This window comes from Ptychodera flava, chromosome 19, assembly GCF_041260155.1.
Source record: "Ptychodera flava strain L36383 chromosome 19, AS_Pfla_20210202, whole genome shotgun sequence".
In the NCBI taxonomy this organism is placed as follows: domain Eukaryota; kingdom Metazoa; phylum Hemichordata; class Enteropneusta; family Ptychoderidae; genus Ptychodera; species Ptychodera flava.
Window position 1 is genome coordinate 23,487,735 of NC_091946.1, and position 21,169 is coordinate 23,508,903.

Sequence of the window (21,169 nt, forward strand, 5' to 3'; positions counted from 1 at the left end):
GAATGGAGGTTTTGCAATAAGAAAATAGGTTTTACGAAAAGAAAATTTTTCTTTTTTAACAAAAGTGTTTTTTACACAAAGAAAAATAAGTTTTTACACAAAGAAAATGGATTTTACAAAACGAAAATAGATTTTTATGCAAGGAAAATAGATTTTTACACAAAGAAAATAGACTTTTAAGAAAATGGTTTAGTACACAAAGAAAATGTATTATGCAAAAAGAAAATAGGTTTTCAAGAATATTGCAACGTTTGGCTTGCCATACTTTACCCTGGCTAGACTGGCTAGAAGACAAATGATCGTCCATTACTGTTATTTCGCCTCGCGTAAACATAATCCCCGCGGTCTCTTGGTGATACGAGACTACCACAGCAAAAACGGGACGAACATACCTGGCAGCCGGGCAATCAGCGACCTGTGCTCGCAGATATATAAAACTATACACCGTGCAAATCGTTTGAAATCACGTGACGGAGTTACCAGTCCGTAACTAACACGCGGTTTCTCCTCAGAATAAACGTTGCGTTAGATCTGATGACACAGAAACGCACCGTCAGTTGCGAATTTCAGTCCCTGTCGAAAATGCCACCAGAAATAGCAAAATGCGACAAAGGGAGGTTTTGTTTAATAAGGTTAAAGCAGATGATAAATTCCATGGGCAACTTGAGCGTATTACACTTCCCTTGTATTTCATCCAGGAAACTTATGTAAACCGTAAGGTTCCTACCTGATTTAATGTAATCTCTAAATTGAATTGAATTGGCAAAAGTGGATTGGGACTCGCGAAAGGGGATTGTGCACATTGAAGTAACTTACACTGTCGGGCACTCAATTTCGCCAGACATGCCCAGAAACAGGCGATAGGCTCAGCAAGCTTGTCTCTCACCGCGATAATCAATGGTTGTCTTACCATGGCGGATGCACACTCCAAGAGAGTTTTTGTACAGTTTATGCCAAGGGCGCGATTTCCGCCTTGAGACGGATCTGTTCTCGAGAAAATGGTTCATCATAGCGTCGTTTTAGGATTTTAGGATATGCCGCGCTGACGGTGTGGTGGGTGTTCGGAGGGTGAAGAGGAAAAACACTGCGGCCACAAGAGCGCCACCTTGATTGGTAACTCTGCTGGTGGACAGAATTGTCCCCAAGGTTATCGTTCGCCCAGTTAAAGCGATGAAATTCGTTTCTTCGCCTCGATAAAGTTTGTTTGTGCGATGTGTGATAGTGAGTATGCGTGCGTGAGTGCTTCACGAACTCTACAACGTGTGGAGCAGTCTCAGTCAGAAAAATGTAACAACTTAGCCGGCTATTGAACCACTCTTTTTTGGGAGTGGAGATTTAGCCGAGGGGTTCTCTCTGTGGCCTCTCCGCTAGGCGACTGATGCCGTATGTTGTGGGTTCGAACCCGATTGAAAACTAGCCGTATGCATATAAACATGTTTTTAGAATGCAAAAATGATTTTACGAAAAAAAAAATAAGGTTCATACACATAAACGTGAAATCTATGAACACAAATTGTTTTTCATGAACAAAAACATAAAATCTATGAACAAATGAATGTTTTTCAATGAACATAAACATCGAATTCATGAAAATAATTTATTTTCAGGAACACAAACATGAGATTCATGAACATAAAAACAAACTATGAACACAAAAATATGGTTTATAGACACAAAAATGGGTTTCTTGAACATAAACATAAAATTCAGGAACACAAAAATGTTTTCATAAACATAAACATAAACTTTATGAACATAAACATAATTTCAAGAACACAAAAATGGTTTTATGAACACAAAAACGGATTTTGTGAATAAAAACATATATTCATGAACACAAAAATGGTTTTATGAACACAAAAATGTTTTTGATGAACATAAACATGAAATTTATGAACATAAACATGAAATTTATAAACATAATCATAAAATTCATGACCACAAAAATAGTTTTCATGAACATAAACATGGAATTCATGAACATAAACATGGTTTTCATGAACACCAAAATGGTTTTTATGAACACAAAAATAATTTTCATGAACATAAAAATGGTTTTGATGAACATAAACATAAAATTCATAAACGCAAAAATGTTTTTTTATGAACACAAAAATGGTTTTCATGAATATAAACATGGTTTTTATTAACACAAAAATGCTTTTCATGAATATAAACATAAAATTCACGAATTTTGCAACACGTGGCTTGCCATATTATTTGGTATATAGGATTGTATAAGAAACCCTTTAAAGTAACATTTATTGACTATATTTGTAAACGAAAAACAAAACAACAAACAAACAAACAAACGCCATTCTTTATTGACAAATATGTATAAAAATACAACTCTTTATTTGTACTTTATTCTACATGGAAATAATCACTCGTAACGAATTGACAAACACGCCTAAACAAACAACAAACAAACAAGCAAACAATGAAACAAACATACAAGGAGCCAGCGTTCCCTGTGATTGCACTTATAATTTTATTGTTACCACTATCATGTGTCATTCTCATCATTTTGAATAAATAATCTTAACGATTTCGTAAAAAACCGAGACAAGGGCAGTGGAAAATTCTCCTAACCAGGTGCTCGGTAAGTGACATGCAAGTATTCATGAACGTGGAGTTATGATGAAGACTATGCCATGTATACATTTTTTGCTAGTCTCGTTCCAACATTATTCTAAAAAGAATGCCACACATCTTTCCTGCGTGCATCGTAACATACGGATAGTTTTCAATCGGATTCGAACCCACAACATACGGCATCAGTCGCCTAGCTGAGAGGCCTGAGACAGAACCAATCGGCTAAATCTCCACTCCCAAAAAAGAGTGGTTCAATAGCCGGCTAAGTTGTTACATTTTTCTGACTGAGACCTTTCAACACGTTGTAGAGTTCGTGAAGCACTCACGCACGCATGCTCACTATCATACATCGCACATACACACTTTATCGAAGCGAAGAAACGAATTTCATCGCTTTGACTGGGCGAACGATAACCTCGGGGACAATTCTGTCCACCAGCAGTGTTACCGACCCAGGATAGAAAATACGGATAGTTTTCAATCGGATTCGAACCCACAACATACGGCATCAGTCGCCTAGCTGAGAGGCCTGAGACAGAACCAGTCGGCTAAATCTCCACTCCCAAAAAAGAGTGGTTCAATAGCCGGCTAAGTTGTTACATTTTTCTGACTGAGACCTTTCAACACGTTGTAGAGTTCGTGAAGCACTCACGCACGCATGCTCACTATCATACATCGCACATACACACTTTATCGAAGCGAGAAGAAACGAATTTCATCGCTTTGACTGGGCGAACGATAACCTCGGGGACAATTCTGTCCACCAGCAGTGTTACCGACCCAGGATAGAAAATACGGATAGTTTTCAATCGGATTCGAACCCACAACATACGGCATCAGTCGCCTAGCTGAGAGGCCTGAGACAGAACCAGTCGGCTAAATCTCCACTCCCAAAAAAGAGTGGTTCAATAGCCGGCTAAGTTGTTACATTTTTCTGACTGAGACCTTTCAACACGTTGTAGAGTTCGTGAAGCACTCACGCACGCATGCTCACTATCATACATCGCACAAACACACTTTATCGAAGCGAAGAAACGAATTTCATCGCTTTGACTGGGCGAACGATAACCTCGGGGACAATTCTGTCCACCAGCAGTGTTACCGACCCAGGATAGAAAATACGGATAGTTTTCAATCGGATTCGAACCCACAACATACGGCATCATAGGTGATACTGACGCCATTATAGTGAAATATGCTAAGTATACAATTTTTACCTTACCACCTGGTTTTGATATAGCTGTTTGTTGATATTACAGGCAAAGTCTGACGTCAAGACTGAAGAGCCCCCAGCCCGTGCTAAGAGACCTTGCAATTCAAAACTATATAGCGGGTACGTTTTTATTGATTCATTAACATGATTAACTGCGAAAGGTTTCCCCAGACATGCAATGATTAACAAAGCAACGGAAATTGAACCTTGCCTCGACTGTTTTATTTATTTATTTATTTATTTATCCACGGTCCCTCCACAAAGAGACCGTGATTTATCTATTCACATTAAAGGATCACCCATTTACATATACCAATTGAGTGAAAGTTTCCCACTTGGACCGGTATCTTCCATGGGGTCCTACAAAATTCATAAAAGAGCTGTACAGATCAGAAAGACTAATAAAAACACTAAAAAGTATAGGGAAAAAATATGACATAAAACAGTGGCAACAAAATAAAAATTATAATTAAAACAACTATTTGTCAATATTGTTTTTTAATAAAATGCTTCAGTTCAGTTTTAAAACTCGCAAGACTTGGGCTACATCGAAGATTCTCTGGCAGTGAATTCAAAATCCTGGGAGTACGCATAACAAAAGATCTCTGACCAGACTTGGTTTGAAACTGTGGAATTTGCAGTTTGCGCGTAGAAGAAGGGCGTGTAGGATAAATATGGACATTCATTAATTGAACAAACATGTCAGCAATATACGCTGGAATAGAATTCTCAAAATATTCAAAGACTAAAATACAAGTAACAAAAAATACGTTGTTTTACAGAGAGAAAAGGTAATTACTCGAAATGTCAAAATGTGCATGAAGGACTCTTAGAACCCTTTGCTACATTTTATAAACCCTGTCGATATTTTTTCATAGGTAACGGTACCCTTGCCTCGGACCCTTCTGTTATTGCTAATGCGTTTAATTTCTTCTTCACGAATATTTCAAGTTCCCTTAACAATAATCTAGCTTTCTCTCCACTGGCAGATCATCTCAGTGGCAAACTTGACAATGTAAATTTTGACATCCCTTATTTAATATCAGAATTTGTAAAGAGGCACTCTCTTACAAGCTTAGTCCACAGGTGTTGATAACGTTATCGCAACGCTATTGCGCGTTGGTGCACCTGTCATCTCATTGTCTCTTATCAAAGTGTCAAACTTGAGCATTGATAAATGCAACATTCCCTTATATTTTCAAATGTGCAAGAGTTGTTCTGATTCATATGGGGTCTGGTAATGTTATAATGAAATGTCTAATTACAGACCAATTTCAATCTTACCAGCTATTTCAAAAGTTCTGGAAAATCATGTTCATTACAATTCTTAAAAGTTTTTGACTGAGAGAAGATTGCTGTATGAGAAGCAGTCAGGTTTTAGAAAACATCACTCGTGTCAAACAGCTCTATTACGTATGTGTGACGATTTATTACGAAATATTGACAATGGTCGCCCTTTTTCTAGATCTTTCTAAAACATTTGATCTTGTTCATCACGGCATTCTTCTTCAGAAATTGTGCCTGTATGGGCTGAAAGGTAAAAATCTAGAGTGGTTCAAATCTTACTTATCTGGTCGTTCACAGATTGTCTGTCATAAGGGTAGGCTGTCAGAAAGCCAAAAAGTTATGGTTGGTGTACCACAAGGCTCAATACTTGGTCCTTTGCTCTTTACAATTTTTATTTAGCATTGTCCCTGACTTGTAATTCTAACTTTGACATGTAAGCCGATGACCAGACTCTTCTTTCAACTCGTCCTTCGATACCCCAAGTTAACAAGTCACTTCAAAAATATGCAATCTCTGTTAACAATATGGTCAAAAGTAACGGTATGGTTATCAATGCGAGCAAAACCAAAGTTATGTTAGCTTGGTCTCGCCTGAAACTGCATAATGCACACTCGAATGGTGATAAAATTAACATTGTTATAAATGATACTTGTATTGCTAATGTTACCTTTGAGAAGATATTTGGTGTAACTCTTGATAATTTGGTCTCTTGGGATAAGCAAAATTGACAACTTATGTGCCATTTTGAGTCAAAGAATTGGTTTACTTAGACGTCTACAAAAATGTATTCCTTCCAATATCATCTTCGAATGATCTTGTACTATGGTTTAATCCAATCTGCAATCGACTTCTGTTGCGTTGTTTCATGGTTTCCCAATGAGTTTAAAACGGTCACCTCACTATACTCACTCTAAGCACACAACACAAATAATTAAGACTTTGAAATAGAATAGGACCCTTATTTTGACACGGTACAACCATATGTTAGGATAAAAGACTCTCTCAGAGTGACCCTGTTCTCTTATTCCAATCTCTTGGGATAAACTAAAGATGGTAGGTAAAACAGTTATTTTGAACGACGAAAGGGAGACGAGAAAAAGAAATACAGGAATTCATATATACTCCCAATTTAAAAACTTACTCTTTTTATTCAACTAATTGATCATGAAAATGCTTTTAGAGCAATATATACAACGAATTGAAGCACATGTCCGTTATTTACACTTGGGTTACGGCGCATTTGTCAAAGGGACAGCAAATATTCAATTGTTTGCTTATTATCGATAGTCGTGAGTCACAACTAGATTACATTAAGCAGATGCGAGGTATACTTGTGTATCAAGAAGGAAGAAAAACTAAGAGAAACTATTTAATTTAATTGTTTAAAGTAATTTAAGGCAATCCATCTTTCTCTGCGAAGGACGATTACAACATGTCAATAATGTAAACGAGACACTTCGGTTCGACATCACTTTCAACCGCAATTTCGTTGTCTGACCACACTGTCTCGGAATTGACTATCCTTTTAGGGCCAGAAGCTGTAACGTTTGAAGATTTTTAACTCCATTTGATATTAATATGTAAGCAGCTTCTTGTTCTATTCCACAAAAGCATGTTAAGGCACTGTCTTCAGCTCGTCAAATTAGCCTGTACAGGTGTAAACCGCGCTGTTATTGTTGAGAAGTGAATTATGGTCTGGACTAGAATCCAACGATAAGCAGTAACGGTGAATTTTAGTCGTTTAGACGCTGTGTTGGCAAGTTAAATAATAAGTGTTTCCACACAATTTGAGGAGTAGAACAAGAACTTGCGATTCACATACAAAACAAATAGTGAAAAAAACACATTAAAAACAGGTACTGATAGATGAGTTTGACTTTACTGGCGCAAATTTCCAGCAATCAACTGTTGTAACTTTTCACTGATTACTAATCCCAAAAATTGCAAAGATTCAATGTTTAACATATTTGAAGAACCTAAAAACCCAAATTTGATGGTCATTTTAAAGCAGAGATGTAAACTTATTTCCAAAAGGTAAATATACGAAGTTCATAACAATGTTCATAAATCTGCAAAACCTGAGAAGTCCCGGCCAGTTTCTGTGGAGACCAGAAAACAAAAACTTATCATAATAACAATCTGCATTGTTTTATTTTGTAGAGACCGATCCCTGATCAAAAATTAAATACTAGTGGCTTTTCAAGAATAAATCCGTATTCATGGTGATGTGCTACAAGGTTAGGACGCCATCCCCTTTGATATGTTACCAACAGTGCCATGATAGCGATAACTGTGCAAGAGGTGGCCAACATGCAACAAATCGAATTCCAAACCAATTTGAGAGTCTATTCCTCAGAACTGAAACTAAACTAAATTAAACTCGTAATTTTGTGTATCAGCAAGTATTTCATAGCGTTCCAACCCTGTAATTTGATCGTTTACATTGACAAAAAATGATATGTGGGTGGATTCTCGCTATTGCATACGGGTACCCTGCTGTCCACGTGTACAACACTGCATGGGGGTATTGGGAAAATCTCAAAGCCGGTATGTTTCTGTCAATATTTGTCAGAAGTCACTGCTGGTTTCAAACGTTCGCTTTCAATGCCGTTTCGTCGCCGTGCGGTCTCCTTTACACGTTATCGTAGAAAATCCCGGAACGGTGACTATCCCGTCCTCGCCGGTAATGCTCTTGTTCTGCGCTCTGACGTCTAAACTCATGACCAGTGCTTTCTCCTGCGCCAGTGGGTGAAAATGGAACGTTGAATTGCATGATTTGGAATTAGGCTTGTCGTAATAGTGACAGCCATAGACTTTTCCTTTCGGCGTGACGTAACCATAATAATTGACTTCTCTGCACACCTGTAATGCGATGACTAAACCTTAATAGAGAGAGACAAAGAAAAAGAGAATTAGAAAGTTCTGCAGTCACGTCATAATTAAGCAAGTATGGGAATCGTGGCCTTTAAGGTAGTGCACGTCCCTAAAGTGAAAGACAAACTTTTGCTCAAACTTTTCTCGGAATCCTTCAATCATGCTCTTTCAAAATCAAAAATAAAAATCGGAAATTTGGTATAACAGACACAAACTGTCTGACATTTACGGATATTTGAATTTCAAAATGGCCGCCATCCCTGAGTTAACTCTAAGGGGACAAACACAATTTTCGATTTTGAAAAAAAAACTAAGTCGGCGCAACGGTGTCTTTTTTTCTAACAACTTTAAAATGAGCCCCCACAAGTGGTAGCTCAGAAGAACTTTAAAAATTTAAAAGTCACAATTTCTGTCCCCGAGGCGCATTCTACCTCAAAGATGCCAAAACTTCACCATTATGATTGCAAAGAACTTACGAAACACTACCATTGTCGTTGTTACCCACGAAAGCGATTTTGGCCACTAGAAATTCACAGAACTCAGACATGGTTTGTTTGTTTGACAAGAATTATTCTTCTGCACATCTGTCTCCTGATGTATCTTGTCGTTTGGGCCCGTGGTATAATAATGTGGTTTTCATCATTAAATTAGCAGTCACATGGTACCATTTGGGTTATTCTTGTGTGTGCAGTTCCCGAAAGTATTGTAAAAATGGCTGACAAACATTTATTATATATTTTTGCACATAAATGATGAAAATGAGACTTAATTTCTAACCAGTTCCATTGATCGTTCGCAGGCCTGTAAATCTTTGAACGGGCAAGAAAAGGGTAAGTTATTTTTTTCAGCGCCCGCGCACGCATAGGATTGGAGAGATTTTTTTGGGAAAGGCTAAACTTGAAATACAAAATTTTCCATCCTTGGCGATACTCTAGATCGCAAAACCGAGGCATGACTTTACATTTTGACAAAACATTTCCATGCAGCAGTGATATTACAACCATTGAACCACATGGAGACATATGACTATCCTCTTGAAGCATATTGTTGATTGTTCGATAAAAACAAAATTGATTTTATGCTAATTTTGTTTAACCCGTTCACCCGACCACCTTTTGGAGTTCTGAGTGCCAGTGGACGCAAAGCAAAGAACTGTCTTGCTTTCACCCAAGCGAACATCTGTCGTATATGAATTTGTGGAGTCAACAGCTTAGGTTCATATTGTTACACTGGAGAAACTCTCATCGATGAGGTTTAAGGGTTAAAAGTCAACGAATGGGCGAAACATGTTTTGGCGCCTAATAAGTATTGTCAAAGGTTCACTGCAAGAGGTGGTAAAGTTCTTTGCCAGTCACGACACAACGTTGTTAAAAATTGATTGATCGATTCACTTATACTAAAACTCATGTCATGAAGATGGACTGAATATCGTTATTTTGTCTCTCCCCTAAATAACAGCAAAAATAAAAGGAAAACAACAATCTGAAACGTGTCAGCATTTTGTAAGCGACAATTCATGTATGCTGTGCCCTTGCTTCTTCAAAACAAATTGTTATACCCTTTTGGTCGTCTGTAACGGCCATAGTTTCTCATCAGGGCACAGGGGCTCGTGAATGATCAATTAAAAGATATTAATTAAAGAAAAATGCTATTTAACTATTAGTTTTGTGTACAAGCCCTTTTTCCTTGTCCTCTGCCCTCTCCTTATGTTTCCTTGTTCTGTGATTCATGGTGGTTCAGTGTTGCAGCAGTGCGCGCGCGCCCTCTCTTTGCGAACTTTTCGCATGCTATACGGGTTTAGTATGGCAACAGTATGGAGGTCTACGAAGAATTCCTATACCAAAAGTTTACCAAGGAAGGGCCCGCTGCATACTGCATACAATGACATGCATGACCCATAGCGCGAGGAAACATGGAGCGAGAGAAGAGAGCTCGTACACACAACTAGGTTTAAAAGCATTAATTATTCTTTATTATCTTTTAATTGGCCATTCACGAATCCCTTTGCTTAGGAACAGTGTTCAACTTTACGATACTCGGCCGTTTCTAAATTCAAGCTCCATGGTTACACTGTGACCCTACCTACTTACCACGTGACAGCTGGAATTTACATAGTGGTAGCGCTTTTTTATTTCGTGGTGCTGGGCATTAATTTGGTGATAATATTCTTTCACACACTCGAAGGCAAGGTTGAGGCGTCAGATTGTCTTGCCAGGAAATTTACTTACTAGATTACAATTTCAATGGAAAACAAAAAGGCTATGACACCTTCATAATCCTCTTACAGACTAGAACAAACTCGATCCCTGGGATCGATTCCCCTGCCTTTAAACATGACCACAAGGGCTACGTATATCATAAACTCACCAACAAACCCCGAAGAGACACCGATTTTTTTCAGGTTTTTCGGCGTAAAACCCTGCACCGTGTCCCACTGGCGCCAAAGAGATCCTGGGTTAACGAGGAATTTGTGAACATCCGGGTACGTTTCTTGCCACTGCATGTAACTTTTGAAAAAATTGGCGGCCGACCGGTCCATAAACCACTGAAATAAATAAAATAAATTCATTAATAAATAAATTATAAATAAATATTTATAACTGTATTGGTGAAAGTTTACATTGTGAGCAGGTTTCCACTGTCGAACGAAGTCGTCGGATAGATTAAATTCAGTGCTGCAAATTTATGTAGGCGTTGAATTCACCCTGGGACTCGACTTAACATCAAAATACTGCCCTGGCATGATCAAACAGTAACATCTTAACAGGGAAAGGAAAGTGAACCGTTTCAATACGTTCATTGCAATAATTCATGATTTTTAGGGGGCGGTTTGAGTGATTTGATGCTGAAGTGTTTCAAGTCATGCTCATTGTTACGTGCAGAGGATACGAACAAAAGGGTGAACTCAGCAGTTTACGTTTAAACAAAATTTATTACAAAAATAAAACTAATTGCTAAGTCAGGGATAAAATACAAGCTTTAAAAGTGTACAGACTACTTATCTCAGCTGGGACGGCAAAGCTCCAGTCTCAGAGTTGTAACAGTCAGTTGGATGAATGAACAGTCCTTTGGCTTGCAGGCTTGAAGCTGCACAAAGTCCACAGTATAAATCCAGCGTTGGCAGTGAAGGTCTTGAAAAGTCTTGAGAATGACTACTGCTGGAGTTTAGTAACACACAAGAGACACGATCCCAAAAGTCTGACTGGAAGCTGAGCACGTCCCTTTTATAAAGGCATATAAGAACAATCTAGAACTTTTATTGACATGCTAATTACTGTTCTAAAATTATCTCTCTTACACAACTAATCAACTTTCCAGAACATTCCAAACATGACTAATTGAATTCAAGGTTGTGAGGTCATTAAGGGCAGTGACCTTGAGAATGTTCTAGACTAATTGAACTCAGGTCATGATGAGTGTGGGGTAAATGACCTACATAACACACCCCCTCTTCAAAAAAAGAAAATTTTTCAAAGAAAATCTTTCTTTTACAAATGTAATCTTGAAAAGGATTTAAGTACTCAAATTTTGTTTTACTCTAAACTAAAATTTCTTGAAAGTGAACAACAATAAACTCTAAATACGAGAGAGACAGTCTGCAATTAAATTGTCTCTGCCTTTGATATGTCTAATATCAAGATTAAACTCCTGTAACATTAAACTCCATCTTAGCAATTTCTGATTTTGCCTTTAAATTTCTGCAGAAAAACAAGAGGGTTGTGATCAATATAAACCACATTTGGCTGATTTGAAGAAGTAACATAAACTTCAAAATGCTGTAAAGCTAATATCAAAGATAAACACTCTTTTTCAATTGTAGAGTAGTTTCTCTGGGATTTGTTAAATTTGCGTGAAAAATAGCAAACAGGATGATCTACACCATGACTATCCTCTTGCAATAAAACAGCACCAGCAGCCGTATCACTAGCATCTACAGCTAATTTGAATGGCAAAGTGAAATCTGGTGCAGACAACACTGGGGCACTTTGCAGTATGGCTTTAAGTGTATCAAATGCCTGTTGGCATTGCTCTGACCAAACAAACTTTACTTTCTTTTAAGTAAGTTAGTCAAAGGCTCAGTAATTGTGGAGAAATTTGGACAGAATTTTCTGTAGTATCCAGCCATACCGAGAAAGCACATCAGTTGTCGTTTACAGTTTGGTATGGGAAAACTTGAAATGGCACTGATTTTGGCATCAACAGGTTTTACCTCACCCTGTCCTACAGTATGTCCGAGGTAAGTCACCCTCGCCCAACCAAACTCAGATTTGGCAAGGTTGACAGTCAACATTGCTTTGCTCAGTCTCTCAAAGAACTTCCGCATGAGCTTGATGTGTTCCTCCCAGGTGTCACTATACAGGACGACGTCGTCAACGTAAGCTGCACATCCGTCTAGCCCGGATATGACGTCGTTGATCATCCGTTGGAACGTTGCCGGAGAGTTCTTCATTCCGAATGGCATCACCTTGTACTGGAAACAATCCGTCTGGTGTAACAAAGGCGGATATTTCACGAGCACGATCCGTCAGAGGGACTTGCCAAAATCCCTTCAGTAGGTCAAATTTCGTCACATACTTGGCTTTTCCCACTCGGTCGATGCAGTCATCAATCCTCGGGATTGGGAAAGTGTCTGTCTTTGTTAAAGTGTTGACCTTCCTAAAGTTCGTGCACATACGATAACTGTGATCTGATTTGGGAACAAGTATACACGGCGAACTCCAGTTACTTTTACTGGGTTCAATAAAGTCATTGTCCAGCAGGTATTTGACTTCTTCCTGGAGATATTTCGCTTTTGTTGGATTCAGTCTGTATGGATGTTGTTTTACAGGCTTACTGTCCCCAACATCAACGTCGTGATAGATGACGTTTGTCCTCGTTGGAACATCTTGAAACAGGTGTTTATATTCATGGAGCAGTTCTTTCACCTGTTGTTGTTGTTCTGGCTGGAGGTGTGCCAACTTTGTAGACTCCAGCTTCTCCAGGATTTCTGAGTTCTGAAGCTTGACCGAGCCCAGCTTTGAGTTTAGAGTATTTTCACTCAAGTCAGTTTCAGTATCACTATCTTCATAATGGTTTGAACTGACTGCACTGACAGGCTGAGTTATAGTAGGATTATCCCTATCCAAATATGGCTTAAGCATATTTATGTGACATAGCTGTTTTTGTTTTCGCCTGTCAGGTGTTATTATGATGTAATTTAAATCACTCAATTTCTTATCAATTAGGTATGGCCCAAAGTAACGAGCATGGAGTGGTTTGCCGGAACCGGAAGTAGAACAAGAACTTTTGACCTGGTTCAAACTTCCGTTTTGAGGTGCTTTTATCATATTTGGTTTTCATTGACTGCTGAGATGACTCAAGATTTTCTCTGGCTAATTCACATGCTTTAGAGAGTTTTGTACGAAAATCTGACACATATTGCAAAATATTCAGACAATCATCATCGTCTGATAGGAATTTCTCTTTAACGAGCTTAAGTGGGCCACGGACTGTATGTCCAAATACAAGCTCAAATGGGCTAAAACCAAGAGACTCTTGAATTGACTCTCTAACAGCAAAGAGCAGAAAATGAATTCCTTCATCCCACTGCTTCTCTGTGTCAAAACAGTAGGTCCTAATCATGTTTTTCAAAGTTTGATGAAATCGCTCAAGGGCACCCTGACTTTCTGGATGATAGGCGGATGACCTATACTGTTTAATGCCTAGCTGATCCATTACTTGTTGAAAAATTCCAGACATAAAGTTGGAGCCTTGATCGGACTGGACACATTTAGGGAGGCCAAATAAAGTGAAAAATTTGACTAAAGCTTTCACTATAGTCTTTGTCTTTATATTTCTCAGTGGTATGGCTTCTGGGAACCGAGTTGATGTACACATAATTGTCAACATGTACTCATTTCCTGATCTTGTTTTTGGTAGGGGCCCAACACAGTCTATTAGTATCCTACTAAATGGTTCTTGAAATGCAGGAATTGGCTGTAAAGGGCCTTTGGAATGGTCTGATTTGGCTTTCCTACCATTTGACATGTGTGACAAGTTTTACAGAAATGTGCTACATCCTGCCTGAGATTAGGCCAATAAAAGTGACTGAGAATTTTGTGATAAGTTTTCCTGACTCCCAAATGACCAGCCCAGGGTGTTTCATGGGCCAGGCGCAATATTTCAGCACGATAGGACTTTGGAACCACAATTTGATGTTTTATAGCCCAATCGTCATCAACCAAAACATCTGGAGGTCTCCATTACGCATGAGAATACCAGATTTTGTATAATAGGAAACAGAGCTATCTGAAGTTTTACCTTCATCATCTACCCTGTCAAACAAAGACAAAATATCTGGGTCTTTGTGTTGTTCTGCAATGAGATTTGATCTAGAAAATGTCTGACTTTGGTCAGCAGAAGTTTTACTGGAAGTTTCAAATCCACGAGGGATAACGGAATGATCCGTGTCAAACACCTGACTGAGAAAGGTGTCATTTAAGTCAACATCTGTGACATTATTTTTGAGAGTATTTGATTCTCAGAAGTTTTCTTTGACATGGCTCGAGTAATGGCACATGAAGGAAATAAATCGGGTATCTCTTGTTCAATTGGCTCTGGATCCTGATCTAAACTAGGATTATCAGTCACAAGTGGATTAGTAATGACCTTGTCCCCAGCAAGGTCGTTTCCAAGAAGAAGGTGAATCCCTTCAAAAGGCAAAAAAGGCCTAATACCTAAAGTCACAGGTCCAGAAACAAAGTCCGAAGACAAATAGACATTATGGAGAGGAACAGGAATGTAGTCATTACAATCTACCCCCTTAATAAGAACTTTAGAACCTGAAAATGACTTTTCAGAAAACGGCAGGGTATCTGCCAACAAAAGAGACTGGGAAGCCCCGGTATCTCTTAAAATTTTGACAGGGGTAGCGGAAGAAAATCACTAGAAAGTGATATAAAACCATTATGAATAAATGGTTCGAAAATACCCATAATGCTATCTTGAGAAGAATTGACCTTGACCTCATTAATTGGGGATAAGAGGGGTTTAACCTCAGAAAATGTGTTACACACATTATTAGACTCTAATTGAGTTGATGAAGAAATAAAGCCGGTGGGCTTAGATCCACTTTGACCACTTTGACCTTCACGTTTTCTTTTCAATTTGAAACAATCTGACATTAAATGGCCGTCTTTCTTACAATAATTACAAGAAAGTGTACCAAACTGTTTGTCAGAAGGAGATTGAGACTTGGGATTTGATGATGTGGAAGTGTCCTTTGAAAAATTCTTGGATGAAAAGGAGGAGTTAAATTTACCTGCATTGTTTCTGTATGAAAAGGACTGGGATGGTTTGCTGAGAAATGAAGATTTGTGGGTCAATGAATAATCATCGGCCAAACGTGCAGCAACCTCTAATGTATCTGCCTTTTGTTCATTGATAAACGTCTTGATGTCACTCCGGATGCACCTTTAAATTCTTCAATCAAAACAAGCTGTCGTAATTTGTCATAATTCTGACTGACCTTTTCAGAAGAGCACCAACGATCAAACAGTTGTTCTTTTGTTCGAGCAAATTCAACATAAGTTTGATCCTTCACCTTCTCACAATCCCTAAATTCTGACGGTAAGCTTCAGGCACCAACTCATAGCCCTTGAGAATTAATTCCTTCACAGAATCATAATCTGAAGCCTGCTCTACTGACAATGAATGTAAATTTCTCTGGCTTTACCCACCAAAGCACTCTGCAAAAGCATAGACCAGGACTCCTTAGGCCAGTTCAGACTCTGAGCAATTTTCTCAAAATGAAGGAAATATTTATCAACATCCTTTTCTTGGAAAGGGGGAACTAACCTGAAATGCTTAGTGATGTCAAACTTGTCTGAAGGGAAGAATTTTCCTGACTGTCCAAGCTCTAAACGTTTTAGTTCTACCTGTAATCGCTGTTCTTCTAATCGCAATTCCTTTTCTCTCTGTCTTTCTTCCATTTCTAATCTTTCCTGCCTATCTTTCTCTCTCTGTCTTTCTTCCATTTGCAACTTTTCACGTGCCAAATCTGCCTGTATTTCTAACTCTAATTTTCTGAGTTCAAAGGAAGACTGAGGTTCATAATCTTTTAAGGCAGACTCCTCAAAATGGCCTGATTTAACTAAATATTTTGCAATCTTGAACTGTATTTCTCGCTTGCGCATAGATCGTTTAACTTCTACTTTAAGGAAATCGGCCAGTGCTATGAGGTCGTCTTTTCTGAGGGAATCAAATGTGTCCTGATCAAGGTCATCCATTTCCTCTGGTTTAAATTCCGCCATAATTAAATTTTGCTGAGTTCACAGTATACAGTAGTTTTGAAAAGGCTGGCAAAATGTTCTCAAACGGCTCAAAATATTCGTCTCCCGGACGAGCCCCCAATTTTGTTACGTGCAGAGGATACGAACAAAAGGGTGAACTCAGCAGTTAACGTTTAAACAAAATTTATTACAAAAATAAAACTAATTGCTAAGTCAGGGATAAAATACAAGCTTTAAAAGTGTACAGACTACTTATCTCAGCTGGGACGGCAAAGCTCCAGTCTCAGAGTTGTAACAGTCAGTTGGATGAATGAACAGTCCTTTGGCTTGCAGGCTTGAAGCTGCACAAAGTCCACAGTATAAATCCAGCGTTGGCAGTGAAGGTCTTGAAAAGTCTTGAGAATGACTACTGCTGGAGTTTAGTAACACACAAGAGACACGATCCCAAAAGTCTGACTGGAAGCTGAGCACGTCCCTTTTATAAAGGCATATAAGAACAATCTAGAACTTTTATTGACATGCTAATTACTGTTCTAAAATTATCTCTCTTACACAACTAATCAACTTTCCAGAACATTCCAAACATGACTAATTGAATTCAAGGTTGTGAGGTCATTAAGGGCAGTGACCTTGAGAATGTTCTAGACTAATTGAACTCAGGTCATGATGAGTGTGGGGTAAATGACCTACATAACATGCTCATAGAGAGTCGAATCTTCCAGAAGCAAGTTGTGACTTTCACCTGGTATCAGCCCACGATTGATATGTAGCTTTGCAACAGTTCTAAGGTGCTAATGACCATCGTGAAATTTTCGCCACACACCTATATTGAATATTTTGTGAGTGTGACAAATGTTACAGTGAGCATTGTCTAACGACCAGAGGACGTCAGCACGGGTACTAAAAGCCTGCAGGATCGGTGGTCAAAAGGTATACAAGGTCGAATTAGGCTGTATTCACAAACGCCTCTGGAGGGGGATTTCGGGGGGACTTGAAAAAATTTACGATATGCCGGGGAATCTTAAAAAAATGATATTACAAAGGGGGGACTTGAAAATTTATTGAATATAAAATTCCTTTTCAATGGCCTTCCTGCCTTTTGGCACTGCATTGCCTTCCATTTTCATTCTCAGCGCGCCCTTCGGGCGCAAGTTTTCGGGTATATTAAACAATTTATTGATGATCCAAGCAGCCACCTTGAGGCAAAAGAGTTAGGTTGTCATGATTTCTACTTGCCTAACCCTTCTGTTGTGCAAAACTGTCCTCTATAATGACCACAAGTTTCAACTGAACCTTTCAATAACACTTTGGGAGATGACATTCATCCACTGACAATACATTGGGGGTAGGCGGTTCAATCCAAAAAAAAAGGTGAGGGGGGGGGGGGGGGGGGGGCTGGAGGAATCGCGATTGAAATCTTATTTTTTTTCAGATCCCCCCCTCGATACCCTCAAAAGTTTTCAAGTTCCCCTCAATACCCTCAAAAATTTTCAAGTCCCCCCCAATTACCATATAGCCGCATATTTATTAGGAATGCACGCAGAGTAAAAAAAAACATGTAATGTGTCGTTCTGCACGCAAATGTTCAACACTATCTCTTATCAGCAGGTTGTAGAGCCATATACCTAGGGCAAGTTCTTAAATTGATTCATTTTTAAATGCATCAGTACACTCTTTGGATTTCTCAGTCTAAGCCGACTTGAGTTTATCCACCTCTGGCCAGTTCAATGGCACCAGCTGAAAAGCACACAAAATGACAATCATGAGAGAGTATGAAAATTGTGTATTCCTAGCTACGTTTAACCAAATTGTGAAAAAATGAGCACAGTGACCTACCAAATTTTTTTTTCAAAAGTACAAGACATATACAATTTAGATGCCACTTATAAAATGTTTTACAAAATTGACAATACTGGAAGGTTAAAATATTCCATGAAATTAATGTTTTATCTCAAAAATTTTGGGTGTAATAATGGCAAATTTGATAAAAAATAAAAGATTCCATTTAGTCACACATTTTTCCATTTAAATAAGAGTCTTTACTTTCAAAGTTTTACTTTTGTGTTATTGGTACAACGAGATATGAAAATTTCATTTAATGCATGAACTTGAAATGAATGGTTTTACTGACTTTTCATCGTATAAGATCAATTATGGTGACCCCATCTTTTTCTCTAATATTTGATTGTTCTCATATGTCAGAATTCAAAAATCCATGGTAACTGTTAGTCCCCTAGTCTTCTATGTGTTGCTCTCTGGCTGGATCTTGTGTACAAGTAGATGTATGTTTCACTGTCAATTGAGTGTCCTATGACCGAAACTCTTCTTAAACTACATCAGAGTCAGAGCTACATGTATCACTGTCACTGCCAGTATGTAGTAGCAGGGCAGTAGTTGTATTAACTTTTTATTTTGACAATATTTTTGTTCAGTTTATACAATTGTGTTCTTGTTCTATTCCCTACAGAATGTTGAGCTATCCAGTATTCAGCTTGCCAACACAGCCTACGTGTACCGTGCATTTGCATCATTCAATTATCACCAATATTTAGACAAACGGGCTTTGTTGACAAACTGAATATTGTGTTTTTCAGCATGCTGTAGAGAGACACCGAGAAATTGTGTTTGATACATTGCATAGAAATATTGAAAAATTATCAACAGTTGAAGCTCCTGCCCCATTACAAGGCCAACGTGTTGGACGAAAATTTAATGGCATTCATATATTTTTAGACTTTTTCGAGATTAAAGACATAAAGTATAACAAAACGATTCTAGATTTTGTTTAATTATTACTAACATTAGAACCATTGGACGACATCAAAATGTTGGGAGTCAAATATTTTCAGGTCCTCCCCTATAGGCAGAAGCAAAACTTTCAAGTCCCCCCTCGACTACCCCAAAAATTTTCGAATCCCCCCCTGAATTCCTCCAGCCCCCCCCTCACCACTTTTTTTGAACGCGGCCCTAGGTCAGAATCAAACGTTCATGTCGCCGTATCTACATTTTTACTTTTTGAAGACTTTGACAGAATATAAACTTTTTAGAATAGTGCATAGTGTCATCAATAATAACTGGAAGCTTCAGGTCAGACAACCTTTGAATAACAATTTGGGAGATGATAACCTATGTGTTATTTGTAGTTTCCACATAGACTACAATGTAAAGTGAATCAACATTTTCAGTGAAATTCCAAAATCAAACCCATTGCACAAACATGCATTTGTATCCACCTTAGTCTAATCAAATACATTAACATCAATTATCAAACGTCTATAAATACACAGATTTACCGAGTTTGTATTGTAAAAAAATATTCATAGTTTCCTCAAAGACCACAATATTCCAAAATCAAATTTCTTATACATATATGAACATGTAACCACCTTCTTCAAATCGAGTACAAATATGTCAATTATCAAGTGTCCGTATATGCACAAATATTGCAAGTCTTACATTGGAAAAAAATTATTCACAGGTTTGTCATAGACTCCCATGTATAGTGGATCAACATTTCTCTGCTACCTCCATGGTCCATTGTAACTATTCACAGCGACTTAGGGAGTCTATTTGTATTGTTTTAATTATATTGGTAAGATACGACTACCCAATCATTCGGAGGTAACACAAAGTGTTGTCGACCCTTGATTCTGTTTTCGCACTTCGACTATTCAGTTGAAAGCATCATTCTACAATTGTGACTTCGCGCCGCAAAACCAATCGTCGCTTCGAACAGATCGATGACTGATCACTGTCTTGTAGCACGACTATAGTATGACGTAACAATCCATTGAGATTTTTTCTTGTCTTGAATCACAGAACCCGTGAAAAAGTTCCGGTTGTTGTGGGGAGAGGCGTCCACACAATTGTGGATACAATGTTATCATTGCATTTATATTTCGTATACCTGATAAAACATATTTAACTATTATGCGCTGCGTGCGAGTGATTTGCACAAATATTTAAATTTCAAGAAACAGATGGTCGAGTCACTTTTCTTTGTTGAACAGAATGGCAGTTCAATATGTTACTTTAATGGTTTTTATCAGGATTTTGCTGGAAAAGGTCCCGTGCTTCTTTGACAGTACTTTATTTACCATCCGTTCGCTTAAAACGTGCGGTCTGCTGTACGGGTACATGTATCAGTTTAAATCCACTGAGAGAGACCGCCGCTACGGCGACGGAATCATCAGAATGAGTCGATAAAGAGGTGTGGACCCATACACCCGTGGCCACTTGACTGTTGTTTAAGTCCACTTGAAGCAGTCAGAAATTTTGTTTGTACATAGGCACAACCAGCTCTACCAAAGGCTGTTAATTACAATTTATTGTAGGTGAAATTGCGGAATTTATGATGACTGGAGAGGTCTTTATGACTCTGCGTCTCTGTACAGAGTAAACTTCGCTTTTGGCAGTATTAGGCAACCCACAGAGTACCAAGCTCTTAGTAATCTCACGTTTACACGCCAATCAACAAGGTATTAGTTTGCTCAAGCTTCCTCAGCGGTATTCACTGGACCAGAGAACAATCGCTGGCTCGCATTGGCGGACACAAACATCGGACAGCTGCTGTCTTAGTAGCCCTGCGTACGATGCTGTGTGTTCCCCCGACGTTTTACGGCCTCACACCACATGTGGTGGGAAGCCTTACAACGTCGGGAACATACATCATCATGTCTTACGCAGGACTACTGTCTACGCTCTTTTTCAAGTTTTTGTTTCAAATACGGGGAGAGACCGTGTTTCAGTCAATTGATCGAGACGCCATCGGCGAAGACATTTACAAGAAGAAGAGAATTTTGATTGCCTCGCTCCGCCTGATGTCGATATCCATTCCGTTTTAAGATCGACGGGTCGCCGTCGAAGAAAACGAGCAGGTTTATGTTTCCTTTTCCTATATGTCTGGATCATGAATCCTGCACTGCACCCG

At 38.6% G+C, this 21,169-nt stretch overlaps 1 protein-coding gene across 1 annotated transcript in view; it reads right to left on the minus strand.

The window, feature by feature from the left end:
- Positions 1-4,080: 4,080 nt before the first annotated feature.
- LOC139118975 (beta-galactoside alpha-2,6-sialyltransferase 2-like) overlaps positions 4,081-21,169 on the minus strand; it is a 68,445-nt gene continuing 51,356 nt past the window's right edge. Inside the window, exons 4-5 of the mRNA XM_070682574.1 lie at positions 10,337-10,514; positions 4,081-7,977 (exon numbers count right to left, since the gene is read on the minus strand). Of these exons, the coding sequence (XP_070538675.1) occupies positions 7,697-7,977; positions 10,337-10,514 (459 nt within the window). The 3' untranslated portion in view covers positions 4,081-7,696. The remainder of the gene's footprint in view (positions 7,978-10,336; positions 10,515-21,169) is intronic.